Genomic DNA, 21128 nt, shown 5'->3' with positions numbered 1-21128 from the left:
GGAAATGCTGGAGGAACCCCTCATGCCCGGCCCTGCCCACGCCCCTGAGCCTCCCAGATCGCCATGCTCAGACACCGGACTGACACAGCCCCCGTTACCAGCTACCTCCCAGGTGCCACCGGGTGGGTTCACCCCAATGACTGCAAACTCAAAAGGGTAGGGACCCTGCCTCTCCTTTTCTCGACTGCAGTGCCACCCCAGTGCCTGCCTGGGTCAGGGGGCCCTCGGGACACGGAGACTGAAGGCTTACTGCAAAGAAAAGGAGTGAGTGCCCTGAGAGTGTTTGAGAAGGGACTGGGATCTGGCCTGGAACCAGGGATTCCTGAGGAAGCGTCGGGGTTAAACCCTGGGAGGGGGGGGAGAGACTGTTCAGGCTCAGAGTCTAGGAGCCCCCCCCCCCCCATGTGTGTGGCAGAAAGCCCGGCGGAGGAGAGGAGGTCGGGAGGGCCCAGACTCCCCAGGGCCTGGCAGACCACACCCTGGAACTGGGACTTTCTCAAGGGCAATGGGAACCGTGGGAAGGCTGGTATTTACATTTTAAAACAACCCCGACTCCAGAGTGGAGAGCAGCAATGGGTAGAGCTGGGGGCCCCATTGGAGGGCATACCCTGCCATGAGCTAGGGAGGGCGGTGCGGGGGAGAAAAGGAGGCCCCAGGCCCCACCTGCGGGGCTGAGAGAGCTGGGCTCCACTGTGCTTCTCAGCGAGGTCCCCGCCTGCCTTCCCGCCACGCCTCGGCCACAAAACCACCGCCACGCGGCTGTTACCTGCATTCCGCTCCGCAATGCCCTTATCTTTTGTTTGGAGAAGGGATTCCTCTCGTTAAAAACAAAAGCAAAAATAAATACATACAGTGGAACCTCATTCCTCAAACATAATTCGAGAAGCGATTTGTTCGAAAACAGAATCCTTTTCCCATTAGAAATAATGTCAATTGAATTAATGACCACCAGGTGACGGCCCTGCTTTAACCTTTCTCATATGCAGTACATGGCTGGAGTGCTGTTTAATTCACAAATAAACGTTCCTTCAATTTACCGGGCCACCCCTACTAGCCTTAAAGGAGTTATCGCTGCCTCGGAGATGGGATCACGGGCTAACTGCTTTTCCTTTATCCAATCAATTTTTCTATCTCGTCAATACCCTGTGATTGCTGTTTTGTGAGCACTTTCACGTCCGTAGCGACAGGAGCTCTCTTGATGACCTCTTTATGGTTTAAAATTGTCAGCAACAAACGCATGCTCTCCTTGGATTGTTGCCGAGAGACACTTTTAGTCCCGCTGAGGTACCAGCCTGAGAGGGTTGCCAGGTGGAAAACTGAAGTTTTGGTCGACAACCGAGACATTTTTCCGTGAAGACAACTGAGAACCGAATTGTTCGAGATGGCAGATGGCCTTGAACCGAGGTTTGACTGTAAACGTCCCCTCTCCTTTTTGGCCGGTAGTTCATTTTATTTTTTATTTTTGTTAATCCTCACCCCAGGATATGTCCATGGATTTTCAGAGTGAGTGGAAGGGAGGGGGAGAGACACAGAGAGAGAAACATTGATGTGAGAGAGACACAGTATTTGGTTGCCTCCTGCACTCTCCCCGACTGGGCCCGGAGGTCGAGGTGCATGCCCTTGACAGGAATCGAACCCAGGACCCTTCAGTCCTCGGGCTGACACTCTATCCCCTGAGCCAAACCGGCTAGGGCAGGGCCTGGGCGGGTCGTTTAATACTGGACTCAACATCCCTGCTCTTGCAGGCATACATTCAACAAATGCTTCTTCGTTGCTCACAGCACACCCAAGTGCTGGATCAAACCCCCACAATTGCTACCCTCGGGCTCACCTCTGCGGAATGCCATGCCGTCTCAGGAACGTTCCTTTAACGACAGTCATTGCTGGGCCACCTGCAGGGCGGCTGGGACCCGGAGGAGAGGCGGGAGATAGAGACCTGGAGGGCTGCGGGTGGGGGTGGGGGGATTTCCAAAAAGGGATTAAAGCTGCTGACGCTCCCGGGCCTGGGTTGCCGGGAAGGGGAATTTGGGTGGGCTGGGCTGGGGTGCTTGTCTGTCTTTCTTTTTTGTTCATTTTCCTTTGTTTGTTGGAAAGGGGTGCGGTGCTTTGTAAGGAGAGGAAAGAGCCCCAGGAGGCCAGGGAAGGAGATCAGCGCTTCCTGGGAGCTACTTCTGAGTCCTGGGCACCTGGAGGGGGGGCAGGGGCACCTGGAGGGGGGGCAGGGGCACCTGGAGGGGGGGGCAGGGGCACCTGGAGGGGGAGCAGGGGGCACCTGGGGGGGGCAGGGGGCACCTGGAGGGGGGGCAGGGGGCACCTGGAGGGGGGGCAGGGGGCACCTGGAGGGGGGGCAGGGGTACCTGGAGGGGGGGCAGGGGGCACCTGGAGGGGGGGCAGGGGCACCTGGAGGGGGGCAGGGGGCACCTGGGAGGGGGAGCAGGGGGCACCTGGGGGGGGCAGGGGGCACCTGGAGGGGGGCAGGGGGCACCTGGAGGGGGGGCAGGGGGCACCTGGGGGGGGCAGGGGGCACCTGGAGGGGGGCAGGGGGCACCTGGAGGGGGGGCAGGGGGCACCTGGAGGGGGGGCAGGGGTACCTGGAGGGGGGGCAGGGGGCACCTGGAGGGGGGGCAGGGGGCACCTGGGGGGGAGCAGGGGGCACCTGGGGGGGAGCAGGGGGCAGTTCTTGACGGACTTAGAACTTCCCCAAGGGCTTGGCCTCATCCCGTAGATAGTGCAGGGTGTGGACAGGGTGTGATATGGGATCAGAACTGCCTTCCAGGCAGAGGTGGGGGAGTGGGGAAGCCTGAAAGGGGATTGTGCGAACAGTGGGGGTGGGGGGAGCCACGGAAGGAAGAGAGAGATGGGGCGGGCGCAGGCAGTGATGGGGCAGATGTTTGTGGGTGACCTGCAGCTCCCCCTGCTGCCGGCAGGATTGGAATAAACGCTCACATCTGCTTCAGCCCTGTCGGCTTCACCGGCCGGAGTGGTGACCGGCATCCCGACCCCTGGGCTGCCGGGCGAAGGCAGAGTCCACCTGCTTTCAGTGCGGAGCTGAGAGGCGAGGCTGGGGCGGAAGAGGGAGCCTGGAAGGATCCCTAGGTGAGGACTTCAGCACCTGTCAGGTGACGCCGTTCTCTCAGCAATAGGCCGGTTCCTGAAGGCACCCTCTCCCTCCCTCGCTGAGCTTTGTGCTTGCTACTGCGGGGGGGCAGGCCCTCAGGAGAGAGAGTCGGGGTTCCTTAGCCAGGGTGGGCATGTCCGTGAAGGTGTGCTGTGTTCCTGGGGTCTGGGGGCGTCCGCACGGAAGCCTGGGTGTAGCAGAGGCCCAGGGGGTGGTTCTGGGGAAGGAGCAGGAGGGGGGTGGCCAGCCCGAGGTTCCCACACCCACGGAAGGGAGCCCCTGAAGGTCGTGTGGAGGGGGAGAGGTCAGAGGTTGAAAGGGCGAGTCGTCTCGGGGCCTGACCACGCTGCTGGCGGCCTCGGGCACCGACTCCCCAGCCCACGGCGGGAGCCCGGCGCAGGCTGCCACCCGCCCGCCGCCCCCGGACCGGACCCACGCGGCGGCAGCGGCAGCGGGGCGGGGCGCGTGCCCTCACCCGAGGAGATGGAGGAGGAGGCGATCGCTGACGCCCCCGGGAACGAGACGAGACGGAGGACGTGGACTTCCTGCCTGGGCTGGAACTGGTCGATCTACTGGACCCCCAGCAACCGGACTGGCCCCTGGAGCCCGGGCTCAGCTCGCCCTGGGGGGGGGGGGGCTAGGACTGCGCCCTCCATCTTGCCCTGGGTCCTCCATTTTTGGGGCGGCCGCCATGTGCTCAGGAGAGTGCCTTCTTCCCGGAAGCCCAGGCCCCTGCTGGCCATGCCCAGGACAATCAAGGGACGTGCGCGCCATAGAGATGACCCGACTCGCGCCTGGCCAATCAGCGGGGCCCACAGTCCCCTCTCCTGCCCTCACTCCACCCCCCTTTAAAACCCCCTGTCCCATCAGGCCTCCCTCTCTCTCTCTCTCTCGGCCACTGGAGCTTACCGTTACATCGGTGAGTGTGGCAGGGGAGCCAAACCCGGGTTTGAAATAGATGACTCTTTGCTTTTGCATCGGACTGACTGGCTCCCTGGGGGTCTTGGGAACTTTGAAATCTGGGCACAACAAGGTGAGGAAGTAGCCACACGCAGGCCCTGGGGGCCCGGAAGGTACGGCTGGTTCATCCGTGCCCCACAGCGCCTCTGAGTGTTCACCCCACCTCCGCTCAGACGTGGAGGGTCCCTGGGGGTCCTGCAGGGCACTGAGCGTGGCTGTCACAGCTGGTGCCGAACATCAGCCGGCACAGAAAAGCACATGCCACTCATCCCCTGGGTGTCCAGTTTTAATATATTTTTTTTATTGATTTTTTACAGAGAGGAAGGGAGAGGGATAGAGAGTTAGAAACATCGACACACCTCCTACTGGGGATGTGCCCGCAACCAAGGTCCGTGCCCTTGACCGGAATCGAACCCGGGACCCTTCAGTCCGCAGGCCGACGGGTTAGGGTTGGGTGTCCAGTTTTAAAAAGTAAAAGTCCTGCCCTGGCTGGCATGGCTCAGTGGCTAGCGCATCGACCCGCGCAGACTGAAGGGTCCCGGGTTCGATTCCGGTCGGGGGCACGTGCCTGCCTCGATGGCAGTTTTGCTGGGTCTCTCCCAGCCCCTCCCACTCTTCCTAATATGAATGCAGGAGTGTCCTCGGGTGAGGACTAACAACAACAAAGAAATAATAAGAGATTTCTTAAAAAAATAAAATTAAATTCTAAAAAATGAAAAGGCCTGCTTTTCAGTTGTTGGTGGTGGAAGTCGGTGCTGTTGTCTCTGGGGGGTGACTGGGAGGGCCCGGGTGTCTGTGGGAGCTGGTCGTGCTGTTTTATGATCTGGGTGCTGGTCCCACGACGGGTCACCTGGTGGAAACCCACTGAGCCCTGCACTCATGGTGTGTTCGCTCTTCTGTCTGAATGCACATGGCAATGAAATATGAATTTATTTTAATTTCTTATTTTAAATGTATTTTTATTGATTTCAGAGAGGAAGGGAGAGGGAAAGAGAGAGAGAAACATCAATGATGAAAGGGAATCATGGATCGGCTGCCTCCTGCACGCCCCACCCTGGGGATCAGGCCTGTGCCCTGGAGAATCGATGGAACTGTGACCTCCTGGTTCATAGGTTGTCGCTCAACCCCTGAGCCGTGCCAGCTGGGCTCAACGAGACGTTTATCACTGATAATGAAACAACCTTCCCTGGACCCGCTTTATCCTCCGGCGATATTCCTCCCCTTCGCAGGAAAACTCTAAAGAAGTCGACTCTAACCTCTCTCCTCCCACTTTTCTCCGGAACCCGATCCAATCAGACACCCCACTCCCTGCTCCACGGCAACCGGCTTCGGCAAGTTCTCCAGGGACTCCTTTGCCGGATCCAGGGACCAAACCACAGCCCGCAGGCAGCCAGCCCCACGCCCCTGCCACACGCGCTCACTCCTTCTAGAAAGAGCCGCTGTGCTTGGCCTCAGGGCACCCTCCTCCAGGCCCTGCGGCCCCCTCCAGCTGCTCCTCGCAGGTCCCCAGGGGGAGCCGTGTGGCCCCCGAGGGTGAGGGCCAGGGGAAGGAGGGAGGATGCCCACCCCGGCCTCCTGGGAAGCTCTTAGGCGTCATGGCCTCTTGCTCCCGGCACAGCCCGGCGCTGGCTCTAGGGACGAGGAGGTGTGTGGAGAGACTGAGGACTAAGCCTTGGCAGGTTATCTGCGGTCAGAGGCCGTCCTTCCTCCTCCCCCCTCCCCCGCGGCAGACGGACGGACGGACGGACGGACAGCACTTACAGCCTGGATCCCCTTTTCTCTAAGAGAAGGAAAGGCAGAGGGAAACATCGATGTGAGAGAAACACCTCGACGGTTGGCGCCTGCAGGATCCTTGACCAGGGCCTGGGCCAGGAGGAGCCTGCAACCGAGGTACGTGCCCTTGGCTGGAATTGAACCCGGGACCCTTCCGTCCGCAGGCCGGAGCTCTATCCACTGAGCCACACCGGCCAGGCCCCTTTTCTCTTCTGAAAAAGTTGAAGACTTGGCCTGTGGACCGAAGGGTCCCGGGTTTGATTCTGGCCAAGGGCACACGCCCGGGTTGTGGGCTCGATCCCCAGTAGGGGGCGTGCAGGAGGCAGCCGATCCATGATGCTCTCTCATCGTTGATGTTTCTCTCCCTCCCCCTTCCTCTCCGAAATCAATAAAGAAATATATCACAAAACAATACTAGTAAGTCCAGGCCTTTCCTGCCACTCCCCCGCCCCACGGGCATTGGCGTAGCACCAGGCCGCCGCCAGGGGGCACTGCCCTCCCAGCAGAATACGTCCGGAAACGTTTGTGGGAGAAGAGCCAGCTGTGCAGAGGGTTCGGCCGGGAGCTGAGTGCACGTGGGAGGCTGAGCGCAGGGCAGCGAACTGAAGGCAGCAGAGGGGACAGCCCGACTGCACAGTCTCCATACTCGGTAACCTCAGGGCCCTGGGAGGCGTCAGCCGGGGCCTGGAATGCTGGGGTGATCACAGCGTGAGGCATACGAATGTCTGGTCAACTATGTGTGCCCCTGAAATGAATATAATGTTGTCCATCAGCTGTAATTAAAACCTAGCCGGCCAGCGTGGCTCCGTCGATGAGCATCCACCTGTGAGCCAGGAGGTCCCAGTTCGATTCCCGGCCGGGGCACAGGCCCGATTTGCAAGCTCGATCCCCAGTGTGGGGCGTGCAGGAGGCAGCCGATCCGTGATTCTCATCATGGATGTTTCTCTCTCTCTCCCTCTCCCTTCCTCCCTGACATCAATTTTACGAAATATCTCTTTAAAAAGGAAAAACGGAATGGGCCCTGTGTCGGGATGTTTCCAGAGCCTCCTGCAGGTGGGGGTGCTCAGGGCCGGGCCCCAGAGCCCTGTTGCTAATCTCCCTCGCTGGCCCGGGTCTTGTGTGTCCGCCTCTTGACCACACTCGCTCTCAGTCTGACCCTCAAGGAAATGGGCTGCCTACCGCCCGGAGGCATCGCATCGGCAGAGAGAACCGAGCACGCGCGGTGGATACTTTCTGGAAGTTCGCAATGAAGCGGAGAGACGTGAGGTGCCGGCCCTCGCCCTGGGCCTGCGGTGCTGTGGCAGGGAGTGGGTACACTGCCCCTGCGCTCTACAGCGAGGGAGGGCCGCGCTGGGCATTCTGGGAGGGGTGACTCCCCAGCAGGTGGAGGTGATGGGGCTCAATTAGGGCAGAGGCAGAGGCAGAGGGCAGGGCTGGGCCGGGCTGGGCGGGGCAGCCACTGGAGCAACGGGGAGCCACAGCAGGTTCCGGAGCGGGGCGCAGGTTGCATTCCCAAGGGCCACATTTTCCTGTGAGGTTTCTTGGGGTGCTCCCTCTGGAGGTCAGAGGTCCTGGACAGCAGCTGCGCCCCCCACAGGAGGTCCTGGGCCGAGAGGGGACCTTGTGGGGGGCTGGGAGGGGCTGGAGACCAGCAGGGGGGCCTGTGGTGTCATTGCCCGTCCAGCTTCCTCCATCGGGGCCTCCGGGAGGTAACCTTGTTCCTGGGGTTGAGTTATAGCCTCTTGCACCAGCCGGCTGCTAGCGGGTTGACAAATGCCCCCATTAGGCAAGATGCGGGGGGGAGGCGGGGGGAAGGAGGGGGGTCTTGGTTTCCAGGACTGAACCCTGTTCAGCCCCAGCAACGCCTGCCCTCGAGCATGTTGGGGCTGGACCCATCCATCCTTCCCGCCTGAAACCCAGACTCGCCGGCAAGCCCGGCCTTTGGGTGCCCGTGTGTTCTGTGAAGAGGCACGTCTGAGAGGTGCCCCCCACTTACCACAATGAAGCCCCGCACTCTTCACAGACGGGAAACAGGACAGAAGGGCTTGGCCCGGTCCAGGTTGGGGGGCTCCTGAGCGCGGCCGGCCTCCCTTCCCCCGCCCCCCGCCCCCCGCCCCCCGTGGGCTGGGAGGCGGCAGCCACAGGCCTCCTCCTTCCCTCACCTCCTCACGTTTTACTTTTCCGCCCCCGTGACGCCGTGACCCCGTGGCCCTGCTCGGGTTAGCTCGAGCTCTGCCGGGGCAGAGTTAGGGAAAGATATGCCGGCCTGTCGCCACCGCTTGGCTCCTCACTCTGCAACCTTGAGAACAGGCATTTCTTAAAAATATGTTTTTTTTTAATTTGGGCGAGGGAGAGAGAAACATCAATGATGAGAGAGAATCATGGATCGGCTGCCTCCTGCACGCCCCCCACTGGGGATCCAGCCCGCAACCCGGGCCTGTGCCCTGACCGGAATCGAACCCGGGACCTTTCAGTTCACAGGCCGACGCTCTATCCACTGACCAAAACCAGCCAGGGCAAAAACAGGCGTTTTCTCCACCATAAAAGTCACCATTTTCGGTGTCATTATGTGCGTTGTGACAAGTGCCGGCAGTTGTGTAACCACCACCACCACCAAGATGTGGGATGCGTTCATCACGCAAAACATTGGCCCTTGGCAGTCAACCCCTTCCCAGCCCAGGTCCTCTTCCCCTCCCAGCCCTGCCTTCTCTGCAGATCTCACAGGACAGAATCCCACCGTCCTACTGCAGGCACCTGGCCGCTTGCCCTGGGCCTGGTGTGTGCCAGCCTGGAGCCGCGATGCCGACAGCCACCCCCTCCTGGCTGAGGAGCACTCGGGAGCGGGCATGAGGCCAGGTGCTGAGCCGCTGGGCTGTGACTGCTGCACACGGAGCCGCTACGCACACGCCTGTGCGCGTGTCTGTGCGAGGAGCGCGCTCAGCCCTTGACAGCCAGGCCCTGGGCGTCACACTTCCTGGTGCCTTTTATTCCTTTAAATATAATAATGTTATTGATTTCAGAGAGGAGGGAAGAGGGAGAGAGAGACAATAAGGATGAAAACAATTCAGAGGGGGGGGTGGGGGTGGTGCTAAGAGATTAACCCAAGAACCTACGTGCGTGTCTGCCAAGCCCATGGACACAGACCCGTGTGGCGCAGGCTGGAGTGGGGCTGGGTCAGGCTAGAGGGGTCAGTGGGGAACAAGGGGTACCTCTGCAATGCTTTCCACAATAAAGATAAATTTAAAGCCCTAGCTGGTTTGGCTCACTGGATAGAGCGTCGGCCTGGGGACTGAAGGGTCCCAGGTTTGATTCCCGTCAAGGGCATGTACCGTGGTTGCAGGCACATCCCCAGTAGGGGGTGTGCAGGAGGCAGCTGATCGATGCTTCTCTCTCATGGATGTTTCTAACTCTCTATCCCTCTCCCTTCCTCTCTGTAAAAAAAAAAAAAAAATCAAAAAAATATATTAAAAAAAAAAAGATAAATTTAAAAACCAAATAATATAAAGGATAATAAGGAGAACCATGGACCGGCCGCCTCCTGCCCGCCCCCTACTGGGGAGTTGAGCCCCTGACCCGGAAGGTGCCGTCAGGAATCGAACCTCGGACCATCAGGCCAAGCTCACAGCCACAGCCTTTGGCTGTCATGGTGCCGGGAGGGCTTTGCCATGAGAGGACCGAGCCCTCTCATTCGTCCGAGGCTTGAACCTGTCCAAACGCGGTAGCCGCTCTCCCCAGAAACATCAGTGATGAGAGGGAATCAATGATCGGCTGCCCCCTGCACGCCCCACAGTGGGGATGGAGCCCACAACCTGGGCATGTGCTCTGAGTGGGAACCGAACCCCGACCTCCCGGTTCATAGGTCCATGCTCAACCCCTGAGCCACGCCAGCTGGGCTCCCCTGGAATCTTCTGATCACCTTGTTCATGAGACACACACTATGGAAAAGGCAGGCTGGGGAGAGCCCCCTCGCTCCCCAGGGGAGAGGCGGCCATGGCTTCTGAGGGTCTGGTCAGCCTCCCTCCTGTGTGGTGGACGCCCACCCGCACGCACCAGCCTGGCTGGGGCTGAGCCTGGAGGCTGGAAGCTGGGACCCTGTGCTGTGGCCCAGAGAGGGTCGGCAACCCCGAGCCCCGTCCTGACTTGCAGGCGTCGGGGAACCTGGGGAAGCCCCTGGCTCTGCTGACTCGGAGCAGGAGGCGTGTGCGGGGCTGGCCAGGCAGAGGTCCCTGTGGCCAGTGGGAAAGGCGCTCTGAGGGGTGGGGTCTGCCCTGGAGGAAGCAGGACTGGGCGGGTCCCTGCCCTGGGCTAAGGGCCAGCACTGATGCCTTCTCCTCTCCTGCTGGCTCCTTGGGGACCCTGAAGCCAGAACTAAAGCTGAGGGATCCAGGAGAGAGCTGAGGGGCCGGTGTCCTGGGCTGACTAACTCCCGGCCACTATCTAGGGCCCGTGTGCAATCCCGGCTTGGTCCAGAGCCCCTGGGGCAATCCCGGCTGTGAAACCAGGTTGCACACAAGCCCATTTCTCCTTCCTTCTCCCGAGGCCGAGTGCGCAACAGCACCCTCCACCCCAGATGTCCAAACCCCAAGAGGCCCCCAGGCCAAGAGGCCAGCAGCGACCCCAGGCCTCCTGGCCGCACGGCCACTCCCAGGGGCGCTGGCCTGCACGTCCATGCTGCCGCTGGGCCCCTGGCACGCTGCCTCTCCTCTCCCAGGTGCTCTCTCTCTGCAGCCGCCCGGGCCTGTCGCCACTAGAGCACTGACCGGGCTCATCTGGGACCAAATCGGAAGAGACATCCCGAAGGCTGTGGGAGCAAAGAGGAGATGGTGGTCCCGTCCGGCTGGAGGTCAGGGAGGGCTTGGTTGGTGGCCGGGCGTGTCAGGCAGAGGGGAGAGAGCAGGTGGCTCCGTGGGCCCACTGGTGCGGTGTATGCAGCAGCCTGGCGCCTCAGGCCTGCAGGGCTGGGCGGAGGGCAATGGGTGCAAGGAGACTCCAGGCCCTGCCCTGGTGGTGTGGCTCAGTGGTTGAGCGTGAAACTGTGAACCAGGAGGTCACCGTTCCATTCCTGGTCAGGGCACAGGCCCAGGTTGCAGGCTCAATCCCCAGTTTGGGGCGTGAAGGAGGCAGCTGATCCATGATTCTCTCTCTTTTTTTTCTTTTTTAATTAAATCTTTATTGTTCAGATTATTACATTTGTTCCTCTTTCCCCCCCCCATAACTCCCCTCCTCCCAGTTCCCACCCCACCCTCGACCCTCACTCCCCACCCACTGTCCTCATCCATCAGTGCACGATTTTTGTCCAGTCTCTTCCCGCACCCCCCACACCCCTTTCCCTCCCAAGAATAGTCAGGCCACTCCCTTTCTATGTCCCTGATTCTATTATAATCACCAGTTCATTCTGTTCATGAGATTATTTATTCACTTGATTCTTAGATTCACTTGTTGATAGATGCGTATTTGTTGTTCATAATTTGTATCTTTACCTTTTTCTTCTTCCTCTTCTTAAAGAATACCTTTCAGCATTTCATGATTCTCTCTTGTCATTGATGTTTCTCTCTCTCTCTCACTCTCTCTCTCTCTCTCTTGCTCTCTCCCTATCTTAAATCAATAAAAATACACACACACACACACACACACACACACACACATACACACACACACACACACACACATACACACACATACACACACATACACACACATACACACACATACATACACACATGCACACACACACATACACACACACATACACACACACATACACACACGTACACACACGTACACACATATACACACATACACACACATACACACACACACATACACACACACACACACACATAAAGACTCCAGACCCAGATGCCAGTGAAGGGTAGCTGGGCTCCTGAAAAGGGGGGGGGAATGGGTCACCAGCAGCCAAAGGATCCCCGTGACCATGGTGACCATGGTGACGATGGTGAGGATGGTGAGGATGGTGAGGATGGTGACAATGGTGAGGATGGTGAGGATGGTGACGATGGTGAGGATGGTGAGGATGGTGAGGATGGTGAGGATGGTGATGACGGTAAGGACGGTGAGGATGGTGACAATGGTGAGGATGGTGAGGATGGTGACGATGGTGAGGATGGTGAGGATGGTGAGGATGATGAGGATGGTGAGGACGGTGAGGACGGTGAGGACGGTGAGGATGGTGAGGATGGTGAGGATGGTGAGGATGGTGAGGATGATGAGGATGGTGAGGATGGTGAGGATGGTGAGGATGGTGACCATGGTGACCATGGTGAGGATGGTGACAATGGTGAGGATGGTGAGGATGGTGACGATGGTGACGATGGTGACGATGGTGAGGATGGTGAGGATGGTGAGGATGATGAGGATGGTGAGGATGGTGAGGATGGTGATGACGGTGAGGCCGGTGAGGACGGTGAGGACGGTGAGGACGGTGAGGAGGGTGAGGACGATGAGGATGGTGAGGATGGTGAGGATGGTGAGGATGGTGAGGATGGTGATGATGGTGAGGATGGTGAGGATGGTGAGGATGGTGAGGATGGTGAGGATGGTGATGATGGTTAGGATGGTGATGATGGTGAGGATGGTGAGGATGGTGATGATGGTGAGGATGGTGATGATGGTGATGATGGTGAGGATGGTGAGGATGGTGAGGATGGTGAGGATGGTGAGGATGGTGAGGATGGTGAGGATGGTGAGGATGGCGACTGTGGTCTGGGGCAGCCTGGAGCCTGGAGGAGGTGGTGTCTGGAGGGTGAGGCTGCATTCAGTGGGGAGGAAGGGACGGGGTGCAGGAGCCAGGTGCAGGGATGGGGGTGGGGAAGGGGGAAGTGTCCCAGGAGGAAGAAGGAGCAGGTGGGGAGATGGGGAAACCATTTCTTCACGTTGCCCAGGAGGGAACTTGCCCACCGAGCAGCAGCCTGTGAGGCAACAGGGAGCTGAGGCAAGCCCAGCCGCCGGGTCCGGGTAGCGGGGGCCTGGCCGGGCTGCATAAAGGGGGCCCTGCGTGCTGGGGGGACTCCACTCGGGGACATGGCGACCCAGAGGAACAGCCTGTGCTGGGGGCGCTGGCCGCTGCTGCTGCTGCTGCTGGGCCTGGCCATGCCCCTGCCTCCGGCCGCTGCCCGGGCCCTGAGCTACCAGGAGGCGGTGCGCCTGGCTGTGCAGGGCTTCAACCAGCGCTCCCGGGACGCCAGCCTCTACCGCCTCCTGCAGCTGGACCCGCTGCCCCAGGGCGTGAGTGGGGGGGGGCGGGAGGGGCTCTGCTCTGGCCTCCTGCCTCTCCCTTGGCTTCTGCTTGGGGCGGCTGCTCCCTCCAGGGTTCCCCCCTCCTCCAGGGCACCTGCCAGGGCTGTGTCCCCTCCCAGAGGCCGCCCCCGCCTGCGAATCTATTCTGTGCAATGAGGTCCCCCCCAACCCCCCACTCAGGCTTCAGGGCTTCTGGGGTCCCAGGGAAGAGCAGGCCATCGGGGCTGGGGTGTGACTCCCTTCTTTCTTTATTTATTTATTTTTAAAAATCTATTTTTGTTTTCATTTTATTATAATTATTAGCTTAAAATCCTCACCCGAGGATATTTCTCCATTGATTTTTAGAGACAGTGGTGAGAGAGGGAAAGACGAGAGAAATATCGATGTGAGAGACACATCTATGGGTTGCCTCATGCACGAGCAAACCCACTGAACCACACCAGCCAGGGCTAAATAGATTTTTATTGATTTCAGGGAGGAAGGGAGAGGGAGAGAGAGAGAAACCTCCCTGATGAGATTTATTGATCGGCTGCCTCCTGCACGCCCCCTCCTGGGGAATGAGCCTGCAGCCCAGGCAGGTGCCCTTGCCCAGGAATTGAACCCAGGACTGAAGGTGCCCTGAGCCAAGCGGACCAGGGCACGGCCCTGCTTTGAGTGTCCTGCGCTCATCTGCCTCCCACACAGGAGGCCCCAGGAGGCCCTGCGCCCCGGGTCCCCTTGGAGCTGGGCGGGCTCTGCCCTCTCCCCCCTGCCCACACCCAGCACCAAAGCAGCGCCAGGGACAGGGCAGGGGCTGCTGAAGGCTGTTCTCTTTGGGGGTTGGGGGGAGACCAGGGAACCAAGCAGAGGCCCAGCCCTGGTCTCCCCACTTTCTCTCCCGCCAGGACCTGAACCCAGACACCCCGAAGCCGGTGACCTTCACCCTGAAGGAGACCGTGTGCCCCAGGACCACGCAGCAGCCCCCCGAGGAGTGTGACTTCAAGGAGAACGGGGTGAGCTGGGGGCTGGGGCGCCCCGAGATGCTGGACAGGAGGCCTCGGGGCACATTCCCAGGGACGGGGCGGCCGGGAGGGCTCAGCACCGGGTGGAAGTGTGACCTGCGCCCTTGCAGCTGGTGAAGGTGTGCGCGGGGACCGTCGCCCTGGACCAGGACACCGGCTACTATGACGTCCGCTGCCCAGAGGTGAGCGGCCCCTTCTGAGACCTGGGGGCCGATGGGTGTGGCCCCTGCAGCGTCCTGGGCCCAGGCAGCCCCCTCCCCCTCCTCCCCCAGCCCCAGCCTGGATCAGAGTGTGGTCCCTGCCCAGGAGCCTGTTAGAAAGGCCCCCTCCCAGCCCCCCCGACCAGCAGCCTCAGACTCCGGGTGAGGCCCAGCAGGGGCAGGCAGCCACCTTCCAGAAGGTTCCTGCTGAGGCTGGAGAGCTGCTCACTGCGGGTGATGAGCTTTCAGCCCGTTTCTCCTCGGCTCTGCTGGACGGGCCTGTGACCTGGGGAGGCCACTGGGCACCTCTGGGCCTCAGTTTCCTCATCTGTTTAAGGGGTGGGGGCTCCACCACAGGCTCCCAAGGTCGCAGGCAGAGGGGGAGCCGTGGCCCGAGGCGCCTCGCTGGCCCAGGAAGGGGGTGCAGGTGGGGGCTCCTGATCCGGCCCCGCCCCTCATGGAGCCCATTTCCTCCCCCTGCACAGATCAAGAATGTCATATTGGGCGAACTCATCGGAAGAGGTAGAGAATTTCTTCGTGAGAAGATCGGGAGAATCAAACAATTTTTCAAGGACCTTCTCCCCAGGGATGAGCCCTGAGGTCTGTTTGGCCCTGGCCCCGGCCTCTGGGCTCTGACCAATAAAATCTGGGAAAGCCACCTCCTCAGGTGTCTCTGTCACTTGCGTCGCCTTCTCTCGCTCGCTGCAGTGAAGCCGCACGGCTCTGTGTGTCTCTTTTCCTGAAAATCTGTAAATCGGGGGGTGGGGGGTGGGACGCCTTGGGCGGTGGCTCAGGTGATTGGAGCATCGTCCTGGACCCAAAGGGTTCGGTTCTTCCCGGTCAGGCACTTCCCTGCTCTCAGGCCCATCCCTGGTTGGGGTGCATTTGGGGGTAACAGGTCAATGTTTCTCGCTCACATTGATCTCTCTCTCTCTCTCTCTCTCTCTCTCTCTCTCTCTAAATGAATAAAAACAAGAAATCCTTGGGTGAGGATTAAGGCCGGGGTGGCTCAGTGGTTGAGCACTAACCTGTGAACCAGGAGGTGGCAGTTGGATTCCTGCTCAGGGCACAGGCCCGGGTGGTGGGCGTGATCCCCAGAGGGGGGCGTGCAGGAGGCAGCCGATCAGTGATTCTCTCTCATCACTCATGTTTCTATCTCTCCCTCCCTTCTCTCTGAAATCAATAAAAATATATGAAAACAGATAATTAAAAGCAATAAGCACCTCTCCTTTTTTTTTTAAATATATTTTATTGATTTTTTACAGAGAGAAAGGGAGAGAGATAGACAGTTAGAAACATCGATGAGAGAGAAACATCGATCAGCTGCCTCCTGCACATCTCCCACTGGGGATATGCCCACAACCCAGGTACATGCCCCTGACCCGAATCGAACCTGGGACCCCTCGGTCTGCAGGCCGACGCTCCATCCACTGAGCCAAACCGGTTTCGGCAAGCACCTCTCCTTATGTGAGGATGAAACCCGGCGGCTCCCATGGAGCACCCCCACCCCTCCCCGCCTCTGGGAGCCTCCAGGAGAAGGCCCTGCAGAACCCGGAGCTGCCCACATGGTTTCCGGCCTAGAGGGGCCCTTCTGCTGAGGGTTCCTGTTACTTCGTGTGTGTGTTTGGGGGGGAAGAAGGGGGATGAAGGAGGGCAGGGGGCACCCCAGAAGCACCCACTAACCTGCCGTGACTCCCGGGCCTGTGGGGCTTCTCACGATGGGCACCCACCAGGGAGGAGCCATCAGACTCCCGCAGGCCCTCGGCCCCACGACCCGGGGCGCTGACATCGCTGCTCCCTGAGGAGCAGGGGGCACCCTGACCCGGGGACTGCGTGCCGCGCTCCCCACCAGGGAGAACCCTCAGGGCATCCCACGCGGATCACCAGCACCGTGTGCTCAGCCACCAGCCTCCCCAAGAGGTGCGGCCAGGGCCAGACCGCTGAGCGCCGCGGGCGCCGGCCGGGAACAGCCGAAGGACTGGGTGCCCGCACGTGGCAGAACCAATGGACACTGACCGCAGGGGCTGGGACAGGGCGATGGGGGAAGAAGACATACGTAACACTCTCAACAATAAAGGATTTATTTTTTAAAAAGAATCAAGCCCTGGCTGGACTGGCTCAGTGGCTAGAGCGTCAGCCTGGGGACCATGGATCCCAGATTCAATTCCAGTCAAGGGCACAAGCCCGGGGTTTCGGGTTCCATGCCCAGTAGGGGGCGTGCAGGAGGACCTGATCAATGATTCTCTCTCATCTCTGATATTTCTCTCCCTCTCCCTTCCTCTCTGAAATCAATAAACATAATAAAAAATAAAAAACTCTTCCTAAAATCAAAAACCATCCATTATAGCCTCAGGTTCAGTTGAGGCAGAATGAGTTTCTCCCCAATAATGTGCTTATGTTGAGTCTTTTTTTTTTTTTAACCCTTACCCGAGGATATTTTCCCATTGATTTTTCTCTTCTCTCTCTCTCTATTATATTTATTTTATTTTTTTATATTTATTTATTCCCCTCCCCATTGATTTTTAGAGAGAGTGGCAGAGACAGTGAAAGACAGAAACATTGATGTCAAAGGAACACATCGATTGGTTGTCTCCTGCACGAGCCCCAACCAGGGCCTGGGCCAGGCAGGAGCCTGCAACCCAGGCATGTGCCCTTGAAGGAATGGAACCCGGGACCCTCTGGCCTGCAGGCCGACGCTCTATCCACTGAGCCACACCGGCGGGTGTGGATGTTGAGTCCTGGATAGAGGCTGTGGCTGAGCCAGCCCCTGGCTCTGTGATAGACATGCTGAGCTCCACGCAGAGCATGTGCCCCCCAAGCTCGACCCGGGGGGCAGCCTTGGACACTGTCAGACCCCAGGTCCCACTCGGGGTGGCTGCACCCAGGGGGAAGGAGAGAGCCTTCAGGATTCCTTTGCTCCAGGCTCCTCCCAGGAGCCCTCCTGACAAGAGCAGGAAGCCCTGCAGCCACATGCAAATGTGGACCCGCCCAGGGGTGGTCCCCCTGGAAGGCGGACACTGGGCGGTGGAGTCCAGCAGGCCCATGCCCAGCCCGCGGCCTCCAGGCTGGGCCAGGTGTCCCCGGGGACCAGCGCTGCACCCACTCTTGGGTCGGCTTTCCCGTCCCCGTTTCATCCTCAGGGTCTTTCCGCTCCTGTTTCCTGAGCTCCTAGTCCAGGGGTGGGCAAATGTTTTGACTCGAGGGCCACAATGGGTTCTTAAACTGGACCGGAGGGCCGGAACAAAAGCATGGATGGAGTGTTTGCGTGAACTAATATAAATTCAAAGTAAACATCATTACATAAAAGGGTACGGTCTTTTTTTTTTAGTTTTATTCATTTCAAACGGGCCGCAGGCCATAGTTTGCCCACGGCTCTCCTAGTCCCTCCTGCCTCTCAGGAACGTCCTATTCGTGTTACACATTTTATTTATTGTCAACCAACCCTCTCAACCGACTCACACAAAAGTCCCACCTTGATTCCTTTTATTTCTTTTTATAAAAAATTTTTTATTGATTTTTTACAGAGAGGAAGGGACAGGCATAGAGATTTAGAAACATCGATGAGAGAGAAACATCGGTCAGCTGCCTCCTGCACATCCCTACTGGGATGTGCCTGCAACCAAGGTACATGGCCTTGACCAGAATCAAACCCGGGACCCTTCAGTCGGCAGGCCGACGCTCTCTCCACTGAACCAAACTGGTTAGGGCTGATTCCTTTTATTTCTTAAACATATTTTTTAAATTGATTTCAGAGAGGATGGTGTAATGGGGTGACCCACAGAGACCACCACCAGGGATTCAGATCAAAATTTAGGAGCCTTTATTAACCTGGCCAGTGACTACAGTTACAGCACCCTGCCGAAGCAGAGGCTGAACTGCAGTGCCGACTACAGGAGTCACATTTTATTATTAAATTCTGTGGAGGCCCAGAGAAAAATGTGTCTTTCAAATTCTGGGCCCCCAATATGGAGGAAATTCTCTTTAATTTTACTTTTTCCAGTTCTTTGTCTCCCAAATTTGGAATGAGACTTCCGGGCCTTCTGAGAAAGAAGGCCTGCGTGCTGGGAGGGGGCCATGAGACCATATCTCAAGGCCTGGCCTGATGTCAGCACCTTCCTATCTGTGTGTTCTAGGACAGGGTGCCCCGCCTGGCCGAAGCACCAGATATGCAGCCCAGCACAATGGGAGAAGGAGAGAGAGAGACCAACTTCAATGATGAGACAGACCAGCTGCCTCCTGCAGGCCCCACACTGGGGATGGAGCCAGCAACCCAGGCCTGTGCCCTGATGGGAACCCAATCAAGACCTCCTGCTTCATAGGTCAATACTCAACCCCTGAGCCTCTCCAGCTGGGCTTGATTCCTCTGAGAAGCTAGAACCAGAACAGACAGATCCTTAGAAATAGAAAGCAGATCAGTGTTCACAGGGGATGGAAGGAGGGAGGAAGGGAGATGACTTCATGGGCACAGGGTGAGATTCCGGGTTCATGAAAAGGGGTGTGTGTGTGTGTGTGTGTGTGTGTGTGTGTGTTTTGAATTTCCATTTCCAACAAGTTCCCAGGAGTTGTGACGCTAATGGTCTGGGGCTCACACTTTGAGAACCACTGTGTTAAAGCTTCCTGGGGAGCTGTCAGATTTTCCCCTTTTTGATCTGGACTCCCCTAGAATCTTCTTTTAAAATAAATTTTATATTAATTTCAGAGAGGAAGGGAGAGGGAGATAGAAATTGCTGAGCCAGCTCAGCCAGGTTCGGGAGCCTGAGAGGGGGCGGTGAAGGATGGAGAAAAGACCGACAAGAGAAGAAAGCTGGGTCTGGGTGGGACGCTGTCCTCTCTGATGGAGAGCTAGCGACAGCGCCACAGCCTGCAAGCCGAGTCCTTATTTTATAGCAGATTTCACGAGGCAAAGTAAGGGCGTGGTTACAACGTTCTCGCGGGTCTCGAATCCACTCAGTTACAGGCACCTGATCAGGCTTTGTTACGGCACCTCCCGCAGCCCACATCACTCAGCCACGTGGCCACAGGCTCGGACCATCAGGCCAAGCTCACAACCATAGCCTTTGGCTGTCATGGTGCCGGGAGGGCATTGCCACGAGAGGACCGAGCCCTCTCATTCGTCCGAGGCTTGAACCTGTCCAAACGCGGTAGCCGCTCTCCCCAGAAACATCAGTGATGAGAGGGAATCAATGATCGGCTGCCCCCTGCACGCCCCACAGTGGGGATGGAGCCCACAACCTGGGCATGTGCTCTGAGTGGGAATCGAACCCCGACCTCCCGGTTCATAGGTCCATGCTCAACCCCTGAGCCACGCCAGCTGGGCTCCCCTGGAATCTTCTGATCACCTTGTTCATGAGACACACACTATGGAAAAGGCAGGCTGGGGAGAGCCCCCTCGCTCCCCAGGGGAGAGGCGGCCATGGCTTCTGAGGGTCTGGTCAGCCTCCCTCCTGTGTGGTGGACGCCCACCCGCACGCACCGGCCTGGCTGGGGCTCAGCCTGGAGGCTGGAAGCCGGGACCCTGTGCTGTCGCCCAGAGAGGGTCGGCGACCCCGAGCCCCGTCCTGACTTGCAGGCGTCGGGGAACCTGGGGAAGCCCCTGGCTCTGCTGACTCGGAGCAGGAGGCGTGTGCGGGGCTGGCCAGGCAGAGGTCCCTGTGGCCAGTGGGAAAGGCGCTCTGAGGGGTGGGGTCTGCCCTGGAGGAAGCAGGACTGGGCGGGTCCCTGCCCTGGGCTAAGGGCCAGCACTGATGCCTTCTCCTCTCCTGCTGGCTCCTTGGGGACCCTGAAGCCAGAACTAAAGCTGAGGGATCCAGGAGAGAGCTGAGGGGCCGGTGTCCTGGGCTGACTTCCTCCCGGCCACTATCCAGGGCCCGTGTGCAATCCCGGCTTGGTCCAGAGCCCCTGGGGCAATCCCGGCTGTGAAACCAGGTTGCACACAAGCCCATTTCTCCTTCCTTCTCCCGAGGCCGAGTGCGCAACAGCACCCTCCACCCCAGATGTCCAAACCCCAAGAGGCCCCCAGGCCAAGAGGCCAGCAGCGACCCCAGGTCTCCTGGCCGCACGGCCACTCCCAGGGGTGCTGGCCTGCACGTCCATGCTGCCGCTGGGCCCCTGGCACGCTGCCTCTCCTCTCCCAGGTGCTCTCTCCCTGCAGCCGCCCGGGCCTGTCGCCACTAGAGCACTGACCGGGCTCATCTGGGACCAAATCGGAAGAGACGTCCCGAAGGCTGTGGGAGCAAAGAGGAGATGGTGGCCCCGTCCGGCTGGAGGTCAGGGAGGGCTTGGTTGGTGGCCGGCGTGTCAGGCAGAGGAGGGAGAGCAGGAGTCTCTGGGAGGAGTAGAGGGGTGTATGCAGCAGCCTGGTGCCTGGGGCCTGCAGGGCTGGGGGGAGGGCAATGGGAGCAAGGAGACTCCAGGCCCTGTCCGCCCTGCAGGGCTCAGTGGTTGAGCATCGACCTATGAACCAGGAGGTCACAATTCTAATGCCGGTCAGGGACATATGTCCAGGTTGGTGCCCAGTAGGCGGCAGACAAGAGGCAGCTAATCCATGGTTCTCTCTCATCATTGCTATTTCTCTCCTCTTCCTTCTCTGAAATTAATAAAACTGCATTTAAAAAAATGACTCCAGGCCCTGATGCCAGCGAAGGGTAGGGGGGCTCCTGAAGGCGGGTGTGTGTGTGAAATGGGTTGTCAGCAGCAAAAGAGCCCCATAACAATGGTGAGGATGGTGAGGATGGTGAGGATGGTGAGGATGGTGAGGATGGTGAGGATGGTGAGGATGGTGAGGATGGTGAGGATGGCGACTGTGGTCTGGGGCAGCCT

General features: G+C 58.9%; 1 protein-coding gene across 1 annotated transcript; it reads left to right on the top strand.

Annotated features, from left to right (window-relative positions):
• The first annotated feature begins 12887 nt into the window (after positions 1–12887).
• Positions 12888–14967, top strand: LOC132215908 (cathelicidin-6-like). Its single transcript, XM_059664860.1, has 4 exons — positions 12888–13096; positions 13993–14100; positions 14220–14291; positions 14795–14967. The coding sequence occupies exons 1-4, from the start codon at positions 12893–12895 to the stop codon at positions 14906–14908; spliced, it is 498 nt and encodes a 165-aa protein (XP_059520843.1). The 5' UTR covers positions 12888–12892; the 3' UTR covers positions 14909–14967.
• The last annotated feature ends 6161 nt before the right edge of the window (positions 14968–21128 follow it).

Source organism: Myotis daubentonii, chromosome 14 (genome assembly GCF_963259705.1).
Source record: "Myotis daubentonii chromosome 14, mMyoDau2.1, whole genome shotgun sequence".
In the NCBI taxonomy this organism is placed as follows: Eukaryota; Metazoa; Chordata; class Mammalia; order Chiroptera; family Vespertilionidae; genus Myotis; species Myotis daubentonii.
The sequence above is the reverse complement of the archived record's forward strand: the minus strand, read 5'-3'. Positions and strand labels throughout refer to the sequence as shown.

Excerpts from the sequence above, each read along its gene's own strand:
- LOC132215908 (XM_059664860.1), top strand. The coding sequence starts at position 12,893 with ATGGCGACCCAGAGGAACAGCCTGTGCTGGGGGCGCTGGCCGCTGCTG. Across the intron at positions 14,101-14,219 it reads GTGACTTCAAGGAGAACGGG|CTGGTGAAGGTGTGCGCGGG; the intron begins GTGAGCTGGGGG and ends GCGCCCTTGCAG. Across the intron at positions 14,292-14,794 it reads ATGACGTCCGCTGCCCAGAG|ATCAAGAATGTCATATTGGG; the intron begins GTGAGCGGCCCC and ends CCCCCTGCACAG.